Source organism: Lycorma delicatula, chromosome 10 (assembly GCF_047948215.1).
Source record: "Lycorma delicatula isolate Av1 chromosome 10, ASM4794821v1, whole genome shotgun sequence".
Classification (NCBI taxonomy): domain Eukaryota; kingdom Metazoa; phylum Arthropoda; class Insecta; order Hemiptera; family Fulgoridae; genus Lycorma; species Lycorma delicatula.
In genome coordinates, this window is record NC_134464.1 from 61,504,948 (window position 1) to 61,526,320 (window position 21,373).

The following is a 21,373-nucleotide window of genomic DNA, read 5'->3' on the forward strand; positions in this document are numbered from 1 at the left end:
GAACAGCATCAGTACAGTTAACTGTTCCACATATTGATGCTACATCAAATCAGTGATAGAATAAAGTGGATGTTTATTTGGTGTTAACAGCTATTTTTAACGAATGTTTTAAAATTACTTCAAGATCATAACCCAAAAGCAAAAGAACTGCATAGTATCAGTAATGTGCCTAACAATATTAAAATACTGAATCGTGGCAAAGATGCACTAAAGCAGTTAAATATTTTGTGCAAGGTTAAACTAACATTATTATGTTACTGGGAGATATGAGTGCCAGTGATTTAGTTCAAAGGATTTTTAGAGAAAATTGACGATTGTAAAATGAATCAATAAATTTTCATGATTCTGATTATCTTTGGATATTAATACTCTTAGGTTACAGAGTTGACCAAAGAAGCACCCTCAGTCAGTAAGCATTTTAATGGATAATATCTTAAAAATAGATATTGATATATGGGTTTTGCCATCAATTATTCATCAAATTTAACACAGAAATATTGTGTTGAATTACCAACCATAGTGCCATGTAAAAAGATAAGTTAAACCAAAGATGATTGTCAAAATTTTAGAGTAGAATAATAACTAATACTTATGTCCAAAATAGGTAAGGCATTTTTCAGGATTCTGCAATAACAATTTCTGAAAAAAAGGAGGGACTTTATATATATATATATATATATATATATATATACACGTAATTCATATAAAACCCAAAAAATATGCTTAGACACTATCTTTTTAACACATAATGTTTATAAAAAGATGTTATGGTAATGTAAATACAATTTGTTTATATTTTCTTTTTCCAGGTATTAGATTATGCAGAAAGCTTTATTGGGCCTAATATAAATGTTGTTCATTCTATGCTTATTAATAAACCTCCTGATCCAAATACATTGACTTCACGTCATCCTTTACATCAGGTATCTTATTACCAAAATTTTTTATAATATTAATACTAATAATACTGTATTTGCTTTCAGTAATGTGTAATGTATTTAGATGCCTATAATGGATTGGGAGTGAATACCAATGAAATGGGGAAACTTACTTAATGAGTATATTGAATGTATTTAGATCCTTCTATAATATATCCCCACTAATATTTTGTACCTGATTTACCCAGGCAAATATTATTTATTTAAGTTCTACTCCAAATTCATCATTGTCTTTTCTTTTTTTTTTAAGTTCAAAACCCTATAAATTATTCTTTGCTTTTCATCAAGTCACTACAGCTTGTTTAATGAGTTTTAAAAATAAATATTATATTGTTCAAATAGAAGAATAAAATAAATTGGAAGAGAATGTTTATAAACAAGGAATAAACAAATATTTTGTTCAACTTGTTAATACATTAGAGATCTTAACAGAAATGCTGCTCTATAGATGAAAATAAATGAACTGCGCCAGCATTTGCCAGGAAGGGTCAAGGTAAATCGTAATAAAACTTTGATCAGATCAGTTTCACAAGTTAAATTAAATTAAAAAAAAAAAAAATAATTAAAACACATTAAATAATAGTAAAACGTAAAACAAATATGTGAAGTAAACATTTAAAATAACAATTTTAAAGATGTTTATTGAAATTATTTGTGTGCATATTATTTGTGTATATAAATGAGTTCAGAAAATTCAGGAATTTTTTAATTAGTATTTAAACTCAACACAATAATGTTGGTTTTTGTAAACAAACATAATGTGGGTTTTGTAAAAGTAAGATCTTTAAATAAACTGATGGAAAGTATTATGTGAAACTACTTCTATCAACTAATTTGACAATGGTCTGACAGCCCATTTTTGTATGTTGAAAATTTATGGCTTTTTTAACAAGTTCCAAGAAATAATGACATCTGAGACAGGAATGTATGTATACACACTTCAGAAATATAACAGAGAAAAAAATCATTTAATGATCTTTGTTATATTAGAGGAAATTATTACTAAATGATTTTCTAGGCTAAATTTTAAAGAAAAGATGTAGAATTAAGTTAACTCTTTCAGTAATATTAAATTTTGTAATTTCAGCATGTAATTATCAAGGCAAGAATAAATAAAATTCAGCAGTTCTTTAAATGTTGCCTGCCAACGATTAAAATGATGTATTAAGTGTGATAAATAAAGTATCAGAAACAACGTTGATGGTTTTCTGTTTGATGTCCCTATTTTAGATGCTTGTATATAAAATTAATGTTGAATTTAATTTGAGTAAATATTTTCAGGATCTTTATTATTTTCCATTTCGACCTGTAAATAAAATAGTTGCAGCATGGACTGCAATGGAAAAAATAACAACAGAAAATGGATGTCTTGTTGTTGTTCCAGGAACTCATAAAGGGAATTTATTAAAACATGACTATCCAAAGTGGGAGGTATGTATTTTTCATGTAGCAAGCAAGTTTTACAAATTTTTACTTAATATAGTACTGTAACATTATCAGTTATAATTTCTATTAGATTTTCTAATAATTATTAGTGCAAGTAATATATAATTCCTTTTTGTTTTCTCATTAAGATTAAACAATTTGCAATAGTTCTCAATTTATTAGATAGTGCAATAGTTTTCTTAGATATACCTCTGCTTTCTTGAAAGTGGTCAAATTATTAAGTTTAAGCATGTTCTAGGTTTGTCTTTTTACTTAACTATATATTAGCTATGTATTAGGAGAAGTGGTAATGTGTTTAACAGTTATGTATGTTTGTTCTCTTCTCAAACTTCACAGAGCCAACCATTTACAATCAACAGGTGCTTGTTTTCAGTAACATAGACTATCTTAAATTATCTTAACCAAAAAAGAGGGGGACAGAATTTAAAAATTACACCATTTTCATATTTTAAAGATGGTAAAAGAAACACCTTTTGCCTGCAGTGATTTTTTGAGAAATTCATTGTTTTCAAGATAAAAGCGAAAAATGTGCTCTGCAAAAGGAAGCAGAAATGGATCATGACTAGTGCTTGCCTATGCACTCAATATTGCTAATGTGCATTGCATTGCATCGTGTTAATGAAGGATTATGACAGGTAAGAACCTGTGTGCAATATCTGTATATATTATCATTATACAACAGTTAGAACCTGATATCCCTGCCTCTTATAGGGGTACATACATTACTAACTGTAATGTATGTCTGTTTGTCCCCTTCTGTAGCTTCGCTGATCCAACCAATTACTACCAACTTCTGGTTAGTAACAGGTCTTCGGTCTGGAAATAACATAGACTATAGTAAAAAGACAATTTTATATTTTCCTAACCAAAAAGGTAGAACAAAATTTTTAAAAATTATGCTCTTTCCAAATTTTAATTAATGATTGTATTTGTTAAATTAATAAAAAAAAAAACAATTTTGCCTCTTGTGACTTTTTTGAAAAATTTATCGCTCTCAAGATGTGAATGAAGAATGTGCTCAGCATAAGGAAGCAGGAATGCATTGCAGCTAGCACATACATGCATTATATTAATGTACATTATCATTCAAATTTTTATTTAAGTAGCACAATATTTCTAAAACAAACTTATACCAGTATCGTACCTAGATGATCAGTACATTTTGTATGTTGGATGGTAAAGTTATAAAAACAAAAAAAAAACGCCAAATATAATAATTATTAAGAAAAAACTGACTACTAATTGTACATTAAACATCTACCTAGAATAATTATGAAAAAAAAAAAAATTTTCTTTTTTTTTGAACAGTCATTTCTTCTGGATATTTAGTCTGCAATGTGAACTTTAATGTTACTCTGCATTTTATGTTGTCGGGTACTTGTGCAGCCTAAGTGAGATGGTGACTTTAATCGCCTACACATTATTTACACTAACAGACATCCAAATACAACATAAATTGTAATATTTAAATTTCACTTTGCTGACTAACTTACTATATCCTGAAAAAATGCCTGTAAGTAAGGAAAGAACATTTTGTTTAACTTATCTTTTGCTAATTTTTCTTAATTTTCTTGGTAGATATGAAAGTTAGTAGTCTGGTTTCCTGTTTTTTTTTTGTTTTTTTTTAATCATTTTATTACATAAAGCTAAATTAAGTAATAGATCTTTCATTATCATGTTTGCCATCGTAGCCATACTATTCTTTATTCCTTTCAGTTTTGTGATAATCTTTTAATTTCATTATGTTTACTACTTCTTACATCCTCAATTATCTGTTAAATACATCTCAATCTTTGCCTTTCTCTACAGTTTTTACTTTATATACATTCTTCTTATCACCAAATTAATTAAGCCTGGATGTCTTAATGCTTGACCTATGTCAGCAACATATGTTATATGTTCTCAAGTTTGAAGCTTTTTAAAATAAAATCTATCCGGTCAATTTCAAAAACGTCAGACCATCTTTTAGTTCATTTTTTCTGCATTTAATATTGTTAAACAGTAATTTTTTATTACCAAAGTATTCTATTGGTGAGAAAGAAAAATACACTACTTTCTGAGCCTTTTGTCATTAAAAACTACTACACCTACCACAATGAAATTTTTATGTAAAATAATCCATTTTATTAACTTATCACCCTTTAAATTTCATATTTATATTTTCACCCCTTTGTGAGCTGCTATTCAGTTTATAAAACTGTTTTATCTTTGTTTCTATTCAACATAGAAACACAGATTAAGACTTATCATTATTTTAAATTGATGAATATGGTATTTTGTAAAAGTTATTGCTGACACAAATTTGTTTACACATTTTACTTTTGGAAAATTATTCACTTTTAAGTGAATTGCTAAGAGGTAAAAACATACTGAGGTCAGTTCTTTCCCTCAACTCTCTGTGTTTACAACATTACTGAACTTGTTCTGTTATAATTTTCAGATAGTAGATGTCAACTTGGATTTCTCATTTTATTTTCCTTTCTTTTAGTGATTTTATTTGTATATTTTAATTTTCCCAGATGGTAATAAAAACAAATTTTTTTTCAAACATTGGAGGTCCAAACCCCTCATAAAAATAGCAGATGGGAAAAAAATTTTCTTTTGCTTGTGCTGATCTACTTTTTGATGTCTGCTGAATTTAAATTTTTTTTTTTTCATTTCCACTTTTCACTCATTACTTCATTCGTATTTTTTTAAATTTATACCTAGATAACAAAATTCTCCCATTCTGATGTATTGTGTTTCCTGTCTTAATATTTATCTCATTATACTCCTTTTTTCACATTTTATTAACTTTTTTTCAGTCTGAAGTTTTGCAGGAATAAATATATGTGGCATTCCTCATATTTTTTTTTTTGTCAAATGAATAATGTTATAAGCAAACCTTAACATGTTTATTTTTTCTCCATGAGTAGTTATTCCGCCCTAAATTTTTCCTTTAATTCTTGGACTGCTTCTTCTACATACAAATTGAAAAGCAATGAGAACAGTGTTTATTTATCCTTGTTTCACTCCTTCACAAATCATAGCTTGCCTTTCTTTTATCTCCTATTCAAGCACAAGTGCTATCTTATTTTTGTATAGATTACAAACATCTTTTCTCTTCTTTTATTGGAGTTTAAATTATCTTAAAAGAAGATTTTATTACATTCTAAATTATTAAATACTCTCAGATCAACAAAGGTCATTGTCATTTAGGTGGCTGCATTCTTTTAGTCCCGCTTTTTAAAATTAATTTTAAGTGATAGAATGACCTCACTTGTACTTATTTTCTTTCTGAAACAAAACTGGTTTTCATCTAATACCGTCACATATTTCATTCACCTGCAAATTGTACTAGAAAGTATTTTCAATGCAAGAGATGTAAAATTAATGGTGTAGTAGTTGTTGCATTTATCTTTTCTATCTTCTTTGGCTTTTTATTAATTGGAATCTTTTTTTTTAAAAAAAAAGTGTATTTCTCCATTCTCATACATTTTGGATATTGATGTGTAAAGCTTATTCAATACTACTTACTCCATACAGCATAATAATGGAAATGGTAGAGGTTTGATAAAAAAATATGCAGAATTTTTAAATTTCACAAAATTTTGAAATTTATAAGTAATTTGTCAAAAAAATTTTTTTGTTGTGTTGGTATACTTGTCCATAACATACATTTACATTGCCATATTGGATGCTTAGTTTATTGTTGGCCGTCAAAATAGTTACCTGTGTTTTGGTATGGTTGACAATTTTTAACTTGTAGAAAAAATGGAACAAAAAATTCACAGTAAATGTTGCTTTAAGAATGGAATAAAGCACTACAACACATTGGAAATGTTGATTATTGTGTTTGGCGATTCTTCTATGAATAAAACAACCATTTACAAGTGGTACAAATGTTTCCAGGAGGACCATGAAGACATTGAAGATGACAAGTGCCCTGGACGTCCTAGCTCATCAACAATCTATGACTATGTCAAAAAAGTGAAGAAAATGATTACAGACAATCAATGAATCAGTATCAGAGAAGTTGCTGATGATGTTGGCATATCATTTGGTTCATGTCAAACAATTTTTTTGGATTTTAGATATGAAACATGTGGCTGCAAAATTTGTTCCAAAGTTGTTGAATTTCGACTGAGAGCAATGAGCATTGCCTCAGGAGTTGCTGAATGAAGTGAATGATGATTCAGAACTGCTTAAATGGGTCATAATTGGTGATGAAACATGGTTCTATGGGTATGATGTCAAAACTAAAACCCAATCATCCTAATGAAATCTTCCTGAAGAGCTAAGACCAAAAAAAGCTTGTCAAGTTTGATTGAATTTTAAAATTCTGATCACTGTGTTCTTTGATTTAAACGGCTTAGTATTTCATGAATTTTTGCCACCAGGTTGTATGGTCAGTAAGGAGAACTTCTTGAAAGTTATACACCATTTGTGTGAAGCAATCTGAAGAAAATGCCTGGATTTGTGATGAAACAATTCTTGGCAATTCCACCACAATTATCTGCTCATACCGTACTGCTTGTTCGTGAATTTTTGGCCAAAAAAAAAAAAAACACCATTATGATGTCTCAGCTTCTGTATTCATTGTACATGACCCCTGTGATTTCTTCCTATTTCCCAAGCTGAACAAATGTTTTATATCACCTGTATTATATCGCTGGCACAAATGTATTAATGCATATCCGAAGGGGGGTACTTTGAAGGTGACAAAATCAATATTGATGAACAAATAAAGATTGTTTAAGAAAAATTAAAGTTCCATATATTCTTTTATCAAGCCTTCTGTATTAACAGTTACTACTGCTTTATAATTGTTTAAATCTTTCACTGCATATCAAAATTGATCGTAATTTACAGTTTTTCTCAAATCATAAATCTTTTTCTCCTCATCTTGTAATACACAAGGCAGTCTTTTTCTGTGTACAACCCTTGTATGTATTCTGCTTTTCTGTCATTAACAGTGGTTTCATACCATTCATACCTCTGATACTAGTTCATTTTTCCCATCAGCCTTTCCAATAATGATACTTTTCCCTACTTTCTTACTTCCTTCCTGCAATTGATCTTCCTTAGATACTTTACATTTCCTGTTAATATTATTTTTTATGTCTGTATAATTTTCTTTTCATTTTTACTTACATTTATCCATCCATCAGTTTTCTCATTATATATGAAATTATGATTTGTTCAAATTTATTCTATTTTTACTTTACATTATTTGCTTTTAGCTTGTTTGTCTTATCTCTTTGTGCTATTTTTTCTTCTACTTACACTATTTGCTTTCAAAACGTTTGCTTAATGCTTATTTAATCTATTCAGTATTTTTTTGTACTCTTGGTTTGGACTCAAACTGTCTACCTTCTCCATGGAAAAGCAACTGGTAACCTTTTGTACCATTCTGATGTCCATTATAAAATTAATTTTATTTAATAGTTATTTCAAACTGAGCTAGTAAAGGAGATAGAATTTATTATATTTTTCTTACACATTTTTGAAGTTAATTTGGAGTAAAATTAAAATCATCTGTAGGTGAAATTTTATGATGACAAGTTTAAACATCATAGAATAAAGTGAAATAGTGCAACAAAAAATCTTTTTTGTTGTTTCTTATACTAGCAGCTTTAAACAAATCGGTTTTTATTGCACTGAGATAAACATTTTACATTACAAATATTTCCTTAAAAAATGTTTGATGCACTGTCACTTTAGAGTTGTGTGTGCGTTTTATACATATTTACTTTATTCACTTTTATTGTTAAATATTAGCTTAATTTTTATCACCTTTTGTTTCAGAATGGGGTAAATAAAGCATATCATGGTGTAATGGAATATGATGATCATCCCACTGTTCCACTTGAAATGGAAAAAGGAGATACAGTTTTCTTCCATCCATTATTAATTCATGGTTCTGGAGCTAATTTAACTGAAGTATGCTATATTTTTGTTATCAGTTGTACTATAATTGTAATTTTAATTGCATTTGATCATTTTAAATAGTAATTTACATTTGATCTATCACAATTTGTCAGTCTAGGTGTTGTACTGTACTGTGCAGTATCAAGCATCTACATTTTTATACTAATGGGAGGGGAAGTAGACTCATGCTTGATATAATTTCTTACATTGGCATTTATCAACATGAAGACAAGTCAAAGATTATCTACACTTTTCCTCCAATTTATTTACAGAAAGGTAAGGGTTTAACATGCACTTCATTTTTCTACATAGTCCCTTATCAATACACTTGGACCAGCATTCCACAAGCTTGCATATTCCTTTCAAGAAGAAGGTTTTCATTTGGTTCTGAAGCTGTTTTTGCACCATTCCTGCACATCTTAATTCTGTCAAAAATCAACAATCTTACAACGCATCCTTGAACAGCCCAAACAGATAAAAGTCAGAGAGATCTACATATGGGCTGTAAGGAGGGTGTTCCAGTACCGCAAAATTCAGCTTGTTGATAGGTTGAACAGTGTGGCTAGCTGTTTGAGCTTCTGTTCTGCTGTTTCGGTACCGATCACATAAAAACTTTATGGAAACCAAGCTTTGGATGATTTGATGGCAGAACCACAACTGATGTTCAAAGAAGATGCTATCTCATTGATGACAACTCATCTATTCACCAGTACTATCTCTTGAGCTTGCTGAATCTTGTTGCCTGTAGTGGAGGTTGATGGCATCTTGCTCCCTCTTTGTGCGTCACAGTCATCTGGTCACTTTTAAACTTCTCATTCCATGAAAAAAACCCTTTTACATGATAAAGCACTGTCCCCGTATTGTGATTAAAGTCTATGAAGAATATCAGCATCTTTCACATCTTCCAACCAGAAAAATTGGATCAGTGCTCATTGTTCCTCCTTGGTGCAAACAGCTAGCAGAATAGACATGTTTACACTCTTAATAGCTGGAAGTCAAATGATGCGATTGGGATCAAATTTCATAATGTGACTGCAGTCATACCTATTCAAAGCATGCATGCACAGAAGGCAGTATGACAAACATGAAGGTGTGTTATGGCGAAGGTATAGATAATTTTGACTCGCCCTCATTATATTTTTTAAATATAAAATTACCTATGATTAGTAATCCTATGCAATGAGTGCTGATCTAGAAATGTGATTTATCAATAATTCTAGTATTACAACATCTGTATCAATCTATTAGCTTTTTTATTTTTAATCTTCTTTAAACTTATCACTTTCCTAACAGAAAAACAAATGTATGAGTCATGTTTTTAAAGTAAGCACTGTTTTGAAATTCTGCCGCTGAGATCGGCATTCTATACATGCGCATTGTGTACCCGCATCTGTTGGAAAGTCACAGATGCCATTTTGGAAATATTCAACTGTGTTTACATTTTTTGTGTATTTAAAATGCTTCTGCTGAACGAGAATCCCGTAGACTGTGAAATATGTGGTGTGATTTGTTTTCTTAGTGCTAAAGATGTGAAAGCGGCTGAAATTCATCATCAGATCAGTGAAGTGTATGGAGAAAACATTATGAGTAATGGAATGGTTCGAAAATGGGTTACAGCTTTTAAAGATGGCCGCCAGACTGTTCATGATGAGGAACGGAATGGATGGATGACTTTCTATCATTACTGAAGATTTGTTGCAGAAAGTTGACGAAAAAGTGAAGAAAAACAGATGCTTTACAATTTCTTTGCTACCTGAAGAGTTTTCTCAAGATTGAAGAAGTGTTGTCTATGAAATTGACCGAACACTTAAATTATCAAAAATTGTGACCGTGTTGCATTGGTTATCATGTCAGGTGGCAGACTTCTATGATGACATTGTTCAAAAGCTCGTTGCACGATACGACAAGTGCCTTAATATTGGTGGCAATTGTTTAGAAAACTAGATTAAAGTTCAGGCTTTCATGTAAGAATAAAATTGTAAGAATAGTGTACTTGTTTTTTTTTAATTTCAAAATGGTACTTTAAAAATGTGCCTCGTAGTTGTTTTGCTGCAATGTAAAGTGTTTTACATCAATTAGAATTTTTTTAATTACATTTAAAGTGTAAAAACTTGATCCCTTACAAAAAAATGAATAAATTGTTTATATAGCAATAATAATGTTCTGTACCAAAATCAGTAAAAATGTTGTACACTTGAGCAAGAAGAAAAAGTATCAAGGGAAGGAAGGAGCTCCTAGTCTAAACATTTTGGATAATAACTGTGGTCAAGTAACTTTTCTTCTAATGAATATTTTTTTTTTATTTCTGGTTATGAATGTATTAAATTTAAAAAAAATCATTGTGTAGTTTTTGTACCAAATAAATGGATGTATAAATTCTAAAAATGGTTATTTTTATAAGATCTTTTTTTGCCATCTATCATTATGTAACACATTTGGTATAATTTTCCTTGTAATGTTACACCAAATTTAACATATTTGCAGCACCTGTCTTTCTAAATTGTGAATTTTATACATTTTAGTTTTATGTTATTTTTTTTTTAATATTATATATTAGCTTTTTTTAGGGTTTTCGTAAAGCAATTTCATGCCATTTCGCTTCTACAGATTGTTATTTTATTGATGTAACTGGAACAATTCAGGAAAATATTAGTAAAGAAGTAGAAGAAATGTCAGCTAAAAAAGGATACCCTTTAAACTTTATTGTAAGTACTAAACTGATTTTATAATTTTGTATTAAATATGTATGTAAAAACTATTTTGATTGTTTTAATTCTGTGAACTGAATATAAATTGTTAGTTTATTTATTTTTATTTTTGAATTACAATAATGAGAGTAATATGTCAGTTAAATACTTTTTTACTAAGTGCTCATAAATATTTGTTTTGCTTATATAGCTTGTTCCATTCAGTCTATCCAACTTAAGATTTAGAATACATTACATAAAAAGTAACTAGTTAAAAAGATCATCTAAAGAAAGTAATAGTATTACTTTTTTAACACTTCTTTAGTTTGCAAAATTTTGAAGTTGTGGCTAAATGAAGGAAAAGTTATTTGATATTTAAAAAGTTTAAGTTTTTCAGGATAGTTTTTCTTTTAACTTTATTTTATATTGGTATAGATTTCCCCTATGACAGTCCCTCGCCTAAAGATATGATTTAGGAAGATCATGTGTGTTTTTGTGTTTATTAATGATTTTATTACTTTTCAGGATATCTGGAAGTTACGTTCTAGGCTTGTGAAAGGTGTGAATTTAACATCATCATTGTAACAGGAAAATCAGAGTGCACCTTATTTTTTTAGTGGAATTTTTATTATAAAATAAGTTTTAATTAACTTATAAATTTATATATTAAATATAATTTTATATTTTGAACAAAAATAATTTACAAACAATATGGGGGACAATTTTATTTAAAGTATTCCTTATGGTTTACTTATTTTAAGTGCTTATAGTAAGCTCTGCAATAAATTTATTGGCATTTTTCTATCTTCAAATGCCAATATGTGGTACCTACTCACATATTTTATTTTAGTTTAATCAAAGCTTAACCTTTAATTAGACAAGCAATTTTAATTATTAAAAATAAAATAAGATCTACTAAATTAAAATTGGAAAAGTAAGTATATTACGTTGAGTGTTCTAACTTGATGGTTGTTGGCAACCGTTATTGATTTATTTAAAGAGAATAACATTTCTTACATTATTGTTTACATAAAGAAAATCATATACTTATTCCCTTCTTTAAACTTTGTTCATGGCTAGGAATATTATATCTCTGATCAATTTAAGGTTTATGTTATATTCTTCTTAATATTCTATCTATCTGATTTAAAGATGCATGCATTGAGTTGTGATATGCAATGTAAAGTGGAAATTTAGATTATTTAAGGTAAATTTTCAGTTTCTGTTGGAATGCTTGAAATGACATTGTTTCTATTATAACAATCATTTTACAGTGATTCTTAAGCACTTCTTATTTTCGTAATTAATATTTTGTGTTATTATTAAAGGTAATCCTTTTTATAAATGATTTTTCAGCATTATCTTATTTTCCAATTTATTTGAATAATGATTTGAATAACTAACTATTATTTAATTGTATCCATTACCAAAAATTTAATAAAAAAGCCTTCGAACAGTGTATTTATGCAGTACTACAATTTAGTGTAATTTGTTCTATAATTTAGTACCAAATTTAAAAAAACAAAACCTTTACATTTCATTTATGAAGTGCATTAGAAAGTGAAATCATAATTTTGTTTCCTAAATCACTCTTAATAGTTTATTACTCTTTGTTTCCTGTCATTGAGAAAACAAACGAAAGATGACTAATCTTTTTCATTCTGTTCCTGGTGAAGATGATTGTGAATAGTTAGACAATGATAATGACATACCAGGTTCTCAATTTTATATGAGGATAAATATGTAAAAATTTATGGTATAATTCATAAATGAAATTTATGTTAGTGAGATTGACTTGCTAAACTTTAGTTCAGCACAACCACTTTTATTTTAGATTTACAGATCTTGTAGCTTTCTGAAAGAATTATTGATTATATAAAAAAAAGGAATTTTTTTTATAACTTACGATAGAGTATTTCTGAACTTCTTTTCTACTAATTATTATTTATACAAATTCTCAGTTTTAAAAGTTAACATTTTAAACTAAAAAATAAAAGATTTGAACCGAGTAGATCCCAATTAGTTGGAATTATTGAAATTTCTCCTAACCTTTAAAGCTTCTTTGGTCATTTCCCAGCCAAAATTCTACTATCAGAAGTTATGTTTCCTTCATCCCTTTCTTTCAAAGTAAAATATTTTATTTATTCTTGTAGAGGATGTTTTAACCTATCTTAGCTCCTACTACTTATTACCCGCTATATTTCTTTCATAATAGTCTATTAATTGAGTCTGGGATGCCTTGACTTATAAAGAAATTAAATAAATAATATGCAGACTTTATTTATTGCATTAAATATTTTGACAAAACAGGACACAATATTAACTATGAAACATAACATGTATTTTTACTTTATACATGTATTCCTGTTGATGATGAGATTATTCTAAAGCACTTGGGTTTGGTTTTTATAATTTCTTACCAATTGGTTGTTATTTTTGTTATTAATATTTTATATTATTTTGTTGTTTTATATTTAAAATTGTTATTTATATTTTATATTTTAAATGAATTATTTTTGCCAGTATGCTCGAATGTTGTTGTCATTTTCACCTTTCAATAAATAGTATTACATTCCTCAGTGAGGTTATCATGTATTATAAAATATTTAAAATATATAAATGTAAAAGAATAAATTCCAGCAGGTGATTACAGTGAGTGGCTAGTGAAATATTCTCCATCTCAACATTTAACTTTTACCGATTGAATATGTATGTAAATGCCATTCGGTTTAAAAATAAAAATTTAAATATGTTCATAAAACATATAATTATGTTGACAGAAAGCAACATCAATTAATTACTAATTCAGTAAATATTTTGCTTTGGTGGAAAAAAACTTTTTCATAAAGAAGTAGAGAAATAAAATCCTGTTTCCTACTAAATAAGCTATAAATTTTATTTATTAATACACTTTTAATAGGCATGATTTATAATAAGTTCTGTTTTGAATTTTCCACCTGTATATGTGATGTAAACAGTTGGTACTTGCCTAGCACAATTATGTCAATAAACGTTCAGGTGTTAACACTAGTAATTTGGACATTTTTTTGTTGTTTATATGTATCTGTATAATGAGTGCTACAATTCATGATCTTGCCAAATCAGAAGTACCAGGCAAGTGTAATCCAATTTTTTATGGTTGAAAAAACAATTCTCTGGCTGAAATTCACAGTCAAATTTGTGACATTTAAGGGGCATATATTATGATGACACTAATGTAAGATAGTTTTGCCATTTTCTTCGAGAGGAGCAAACAAACATTCATGATGAAGAACATAGTGGCCGGCCGTCAGTGACAATGGATGATTTATTTGAAAAAGTTGATGAAAACATAGGAGAAAACCGGCACTTCATTGTGTCACAATTGCCAAGCTGAAGCCTGCAATTCGAAGCAAATGCCGAGGACTGCTGTCGAAAGATGTTGTGTTGCACAACAATGCCCGTCCACATACTGCTGTCCACACTGCTGAAACGCTCCAGAAACTCAACTTTGAAGTACTGGCTCATCCTCTGTATAGTCCTGATCTTGCCCCTTCTGACTACCACTTGTTTGGTCCACTCAAAGAGGCATTAAGGGGCCGTCGATTTACCTCGGACAAAACGGTAAAAGAAGCAGTGCATTCCTGGCTTGCAGCTCAACTGAAAACCTTCTTTTATGAGGGCATCAGGAAGCTTGTGCAACGATGGACCAAGTGTGTTGAAATGCAAGGGGACTATGTTGAAAAATGATGTACATATAAGTTTCCTATATGTATTGCAATAAAATTTATAACTACATTGCTGATAATAATTGACTTACCCTCTATTATTAACTTAAGTTGTAATTTTATAAAATCAATTAATTAATGTGGAATCACTACCCAAATCTGCTTAGCAGAATGTGATTATGAAGGAGTCATATACAACAGTATAAGAACCTATAAAAATAGTATAAGTACATTATCACATCCATAATTATTTGAGAAATATATAACACTGTTATAATAGTTAAAAATAGAGTACATATTGCAATGATATAAGTAATATGAATTAGTTATAAAACAGTTAAAGAATATGAACAGTTACTGTAACAGTGCTTGCATATTAATTGAGATGTTATCTCTAAATTAAAAACAGTTTCATTATAAAAAAATTTAATCTGAAAACTTTATAAATATTTTTTATTTCTCTTAAATTACATATCTTATACTACTTCTCTATATAATCGCCACATGAATTAAGAAATTTATCGTAGCGATACACCAACATCAATATATCCTCGTCATATTCTTCTGCTACCAGTCCATTTAGCCACTGATTAATAGCATTTTTAAGTTCATCACCTGCGAATTGCTTATCACCCAAAAATACTTTCAATTTCCCAAACAAATGGTAATCAGAAGAAGCTACATCCGGACTACAAGATGGGTGATCGTAAATTGCCCAAATGTTCTCAGTAAATCGTGTTGGACCTGCAAGATGTGGATGTGCATTATTGTGCAGCAGGATGACGCCGTTGGTCAGCTGCCCATGTTGCTGATTTTGAATGGCATGCCGTAATTTATGCAGAGTTTTGCAGTAAGCTTCTGCATTTGTAGTCATTCCACGTGGCATGAAATCAATCAGCAGTATGCCAAATCGATCCCAAAAGACTGTGGCCATCAGTTGGCGTGCAAATGGCTGTGGCTTGACTATGTTGGTCTGGTTGATGACTGAGGATGACGCCATTCACTTGACTGCCGTTCTCTCTCTGGCATGTAATATGAAATCCATGTTCCATTGCCGGTAATAATTGAATTAAGGAGCTCATCTCCTTTTTCTATGTAGTGCATCAAAAATTCCAAAGCAGATCCCATTCATATTTTTTTGTGATGTTCTGTTAAGATGTGCGACACCTAACGTGCATAAACCTTTCTGGAGCCTAAATGATTATAAACAATGCGATCAATAACAGCTCTTGAAACATGAGGGAAAAAAGGTCCAAGTCGGGAATCGTTGAGTGACGATCTTTTCTGATTTCATCATCAATGCGTTTCAACAAGTCCTCGGTGATTATGAAGGGCTCCCCAAATGTTCTTCATCATGCACATTTATTTTTTTTATTTCTAAACCTTTCACTCCATTTTCGATGTTTCTTTCATTCGTTACATTATCACCTTACACAGCAACCAGCTGTGCATGAATTTCAGAATTTTTATGGTTAAAAAACATGACTCTTGTATTTCACAATCGGTGGTAACATCAATTTTCCTATTCATTTTGTAATGTAATAACTCACATGTAATCAAAGATGCTACAACGCAACAACTTATAGACAACAATGCAGTGTGTACATTAGTAGAGTGGCCATGAACGACACGGGTTTGCCAACCTTAATGAGAGAAATGTCCCAGTAGTCTTTACTGTAGAGATGTCCCTTGTACATTATAAACTTTTCATTACTTAATAGTCACAGAATTCAAGAAGATATTATGTACATGTACAAAGTGTTAACATATATAAGCAGTTAAATCATTATTAAGTCTTACAATATTAGTTTCTATTGCCTGTATGCGAAGTAGATATCTGATTCTTGCAAACCAATTTCTAAGAGCTATATCAACTATTTAAAACCCGGCTTGTGTTCGCATATCAACAAATTTTCAAGACAACTGTCCTTGAATACAGACATGCAAGACATTCTAGAAATATGATCCAGAGCAAAATTAATAAAATCTTAGATTAAAAAAAATTCACACTATATTGTCCAAATATTGCTTAGAAATATCCCAATAGAAAAGTATTTGGTGCAATATCATTAGTAACCTGTAAAAAAAGAATTGTTAAAAATTGTATAAATTTATTGAAAAGACTCCCTGTGGGTATGAATGGTCGTATTTTAGAGCAGCTTTCATAATAAACCTTTGTGATATTCAACAATTCTGTTATAGATTTGTACGCCCCTCTATACACAATAATACCCCCTAAGATAAGTAATTGGACATGAATGCAATAGAATACCCTCCAATTCATTCTTATTTAATATGTAGTATATTTGTGGAACACAAATACACTACATATTAAATAACATGCACTTTAACACAAACATGCACTTTTAGTCTGTCATGTCTTGAATCACCTTTGTTCCTTAACGAAAGAGTAATGAATTTGTATTTGGTAGGTTTAAAGTTAGTATATTAATATCAAACCACAATCTCAATTTTGCAAGATCCTGTTGAGCATAGAGATAAACCACATCCCAATCATTTCCCCCAGAAAGACAGTTTGTCATCAGGAATTAGAAATATTTTACTAATCAATTTTTGAGACATCATTGATGTAGATAAGAAAGAGTAAAGGTCCCTGGGTACTATCCTGTACAGCACCATAATCTACAGTCTTAATATGGCTAGAGACACCACACAATGTTAGACTTTGTTTTATGTTCTCAAAATCGGTTTGAAACCATGATAATGCCAATTAAGTTTAGTTTATTCATTAATTTTTCCTTGTTTACATTGTCAAATGCCGTAACACGTTCTGTACGGTTGTTTGATATTAGCCGAATTAGTTGTAAACGGTTCTTATCGGAGTAAAGAGGTAAGCAGTTACAAAACGATGGCTCTTGTCCCCATCGTCAAGAACACACACTTTTACAGAGTGCTCTATTGGCATCTACATCAATCTTTTGTAGCTACATAGTTTACGACACTATGCTGTATACTACATGAAGTATTTATTTATCTTGCCTGTTCTTGATTCCGGCTACAAGAACTGTGGTTAGAGGCAATAAAACGTTTTTGAAATATTTTCTTATTATTTTTTCCAAATAAAAAATGATGACATATTCTTGTAAAAACATTTTGTTATTATACAATACTTTTATCAATAAACAAAAAATCTTCATTAGTTTACATTAGTGTTTTTTTTTTTGACAACAGACAACACACTTTTATTAAGAATAAACCAGTAAATACATTTAAAAATCAAATTAGAAAAATTTCAATAATAATCATTATTTTGTCACTTGTATCACTACTGTCACTGCTAAATTCACTTTCAGGTTCATAATTCTGGTCATAATTGCTATCATCACTACTAAATGGTTCACTTTTACTTTCAGAGTCAGGTTGCATCAAAGCTAATGTAAGTAACTTCATCCTTGTGAAGACATAATCTTATTTTATCTAAAGAACAAATTGACACTAACTAACTAGATCAATGGTTATACACAAACTGAGAAGCAGCATTGCAACTCCAAAATTATTGATTGAAGAGTTTTTGCTGTTATTAATTGCCTTATTGATACTTGTACTTAATACAAATAGAGCATCATTAATATTTTTATTCACTCTAAACCCATGTGGTATGTTTGTTATTATAATATACCATTTTAAGTGTCTGAACAATTGATCTTTTACTATCTTCTCTAAATTTTTGAGAATACAGTTATTAAGGAGATTGGGTGATAACTAAACATAATTGGGTGATAGTTAATTAAAAGACTTCAGGAAATATCTGTGTAAGAAAATCAGGAATCAGATACATAGAAAAGGTTTCAGAAAAACATTATGTTCTTTTACAAATGTAGATGGTATTTGATCGTATCAAGGGGCTGACCCATCTTGTAATTTTCTCACACAGTAAATAAGGTCATTCACCACCATGCTGAAGTAACAAATGTGATAAACCCAACTTTTCAGGAGAGCAAAAAACAGTTTAGTGTTATATTTTAAATAGGTCCATCATTTTTATTTACTTTATTCAAGATTGGTCTGATTCCTTACCTCATTCTTTGCAGATGATTTACATTATTACCTTTAATTGGACAATAATGGCGTAAAAGTAAATTAAAATAAAATTTGATACTCTGCATTAATAGGACAATTTTAATCTGTTTTATGAGTGTTTACAGCATGTAGGAACATGCACCTACACAATGTACCATAATTGTAACTCTTATGTTGACCACCACAACTGTCAGACATCATTCTGATATGGACAACAGCAGGTTTCGATGTTGTATATTTGAAACACATGAAGAAATTTGATTACTGCTCCGATTCCCTTCAGTTTCATCCTAACTGTATGAGTAGACGTCCGCGTTAGCAAAATTGCAACTCGTTAAATTTTAGACTGCCAGCTTTTGAACATAAAAGAATGGCTCAGCAGCACCCTTTGGTGTGTGCAGGACAACCTGCAGGTCAAAACTGAGTGCCAGAACATCACTATTTTTTTCTGTTGCCGCTGCCTTATCTTCCTGGCAGCTTCTTTTCTATTTATATGCACCTTGTAGGTTTTTTGTTTCATTTTTTCAGACTCTCTGCTCATTGAATTTTTAAGCATGTTTTGCATAAGTATTTTTTAGGCTTATGAAATTAGAATTTGTATGTTCTAAAACATTTATGTTAAGTTTCAAACAACAAACCTTTTTCCTTACATTTATCTGCATACATATTATCAATCTTATCACCATTAAGTTTAAATTAATGATAAATTGTGCTGGGTTTTAATAATCATATTGCTTGTCTACAGCGGTAAAATAGTTCATTTTTTGTAGCGATTGAGGTGGTATCCCTATACGTTTATTATTCTACATTACACTTTAAAGTAAATTTTCTGAAGAACATTCAAGATCAGTAATCTTTGTAAAAATTAAACGTAGATAAAAAATAAAAACATTAAGTGAAAACAATAATTTTAATAAGAATTATATAGTTTAGATACGTTAGGAAAGATGATAAAAAAAAGGGTAAGGTTATAAAGGATAAATTTACAATGTGCTTTTTAAAGTTGAAAAATTGAGTAAGAATCATTATTTTCAAAATAGGAGCAAGATGTACACAAGAATGATTTTTACTGGTAAGCGGGAGTCATATTTAAGAGTGAAAGAAAACCTCGTAATAAAAAAATCTGATGTGGACACCACATGACTTCCTTGCACACCTATTAAGTTACATATACATATTTTTTGCTGCACTTCATTTAAAGTTCAGTTGAAAGTGTGATACGATCCTCCAATTCTTTAATAAAGTGCTATTACATAAAGTTTTATTTTTCAATTTTTTTTTTGGAATCTCGGGTTAATAATTAATTATTAATAAATCAATATATTTAGTTTAAAAAAAAGAAAAAATAGTTAAAAAAAGAAAAGGAGATGAAGTTTGATTCGAACCGTTGTACCTTCCCTTGTTAGATCCAAATATTTCATTAATTAAAATTTTATTTGGCTTTAACTCTGGAACCAGTGAAAATAAATACCACTTGTGATAAATCGTTGAAAAGCTCTCAATGAGGGCTTATTTCAGCAGCTAAGAAAAACTACAAAACCCAATTTGTTTTTGGATTTTGGGCTTATTTGGACACTTTTGGTTTAGTCGATTGCAATCAAAAGGGGAGGTAACAACTAGATGTTACAAGTCGAATTCAAAATTTCAACATCCTACGACTAATCGGTTTTGAATTATGTGAGATACGTACATACGTGTCCGTACGTACAGACGTCACACCGAAACTAGTCAAAATGGAAATTTTTTGTTGAAATCTGAAAATCAAAATTTTTCACAATATTTACTTTACTTTGTACAAGAAGTAAAAAATAAGGGGAATATTTAGAGAAGTGCGAAAAGTTGGATTAAATATTTTCTTTGATTGGAATTAATACTCCTGACAAATTTTAGTGTTTAATTTCAATCTGAGCAAGGAACACAGTTTTTCAAAATTGGTTTATAGTTTTTTTTTTTTTCAATACAATAGGAGCGAGTGATAAAAATGTCACTGTTTACGCTTATGAGTATTTTCTTGCTACCTAGGGGAAACAAAAGTGCTCGCTTTCAAATTTCGATTTATTACCCAGTTAAATACCCCTCCAAATAATTTAACCCTTCAAAAGTAGTTATTCAAAATATTCCGTATTTTCTTCAATATTTCCTTGAGAAAAAAACTATCGTAAATTTCAACTTTTTTGAAAGCAGATGTATTAATGTTAACAATGTGAGCTGCTGTCATTAATGTCACTATTTCTTTAATAATTGGTTAAAAAATAATAATTTTTTTCGTAATCAGTAATTTTAACTGATTTGTTTTAACTGTTCGTTTTATCTCTTATTAGAACGGTAATAAATAACAATTAATATTTTGTAAATCACTCTGATAATTCGTTTAAAACAAACAAATATATACAATTAAAAATACTTATAAAAAAATACACATTTTGATTATTGTTAGATAAAAATAATAATCTAAAGAGATAAAAAAAGGTTAAATGTAAGGATAAACGCAACAAACTATATACACAAATTTCGTTATTTACTAATTGAGTATAATTAAAAAAATAAAATGGTTAATAAATAATTATATTTACATTTAGAATTTTACGACATTATTATTTAAATACTGAACTTAACTTCGCTTTAGTTAAAAGGAATAGTCTGA

General features: G+C 29.5%; 1 protein-coding gene across 5 annotated transcripts in view; it reads left to right on the forward strand.

Annotated features, from left to right (window-relative positions):
- The window catches only part of LOC142331028 (phytanoyl-CoA dioxygenase, peroxisomal-like), a 36,033-nt gene extending 22,527 nt beyond the window's left edge, over positions 1-13,506 (forward strand). For 4 of the 5 annotated variants that reach the window (XM_075376616.1, XM_075376615.1, XM_075376614.1 and 1 more), the window contains 5 exons: positions 810-923; positions 2,220-2,369; positions 8,172-8,306; positions 10,862-10,999; positions 11,507-13,506. In XM_075376616.1, the coding sequence (XP_075232731.1) occupies positions 810-923; positions 2,220-2,369; positions 8,172-8,306; positions 10,862-10,999; positions 11,507-11,566 (597 nt within the window). In that variant the 3' untranslated portion in view covers positions 11,567-13,506. The remainder of the gene's footprint in view (positions 1-809; positions 924-2,219; positions 2,370-8,171; positions 8,307-10,861; positions 11,000-11,506) is intronic. The other variant, XR_012757868.1, reaches the window with a different exon arrangement.
- Positions 13,507-21,373: the final 7,867 nt, after the last annotated feature.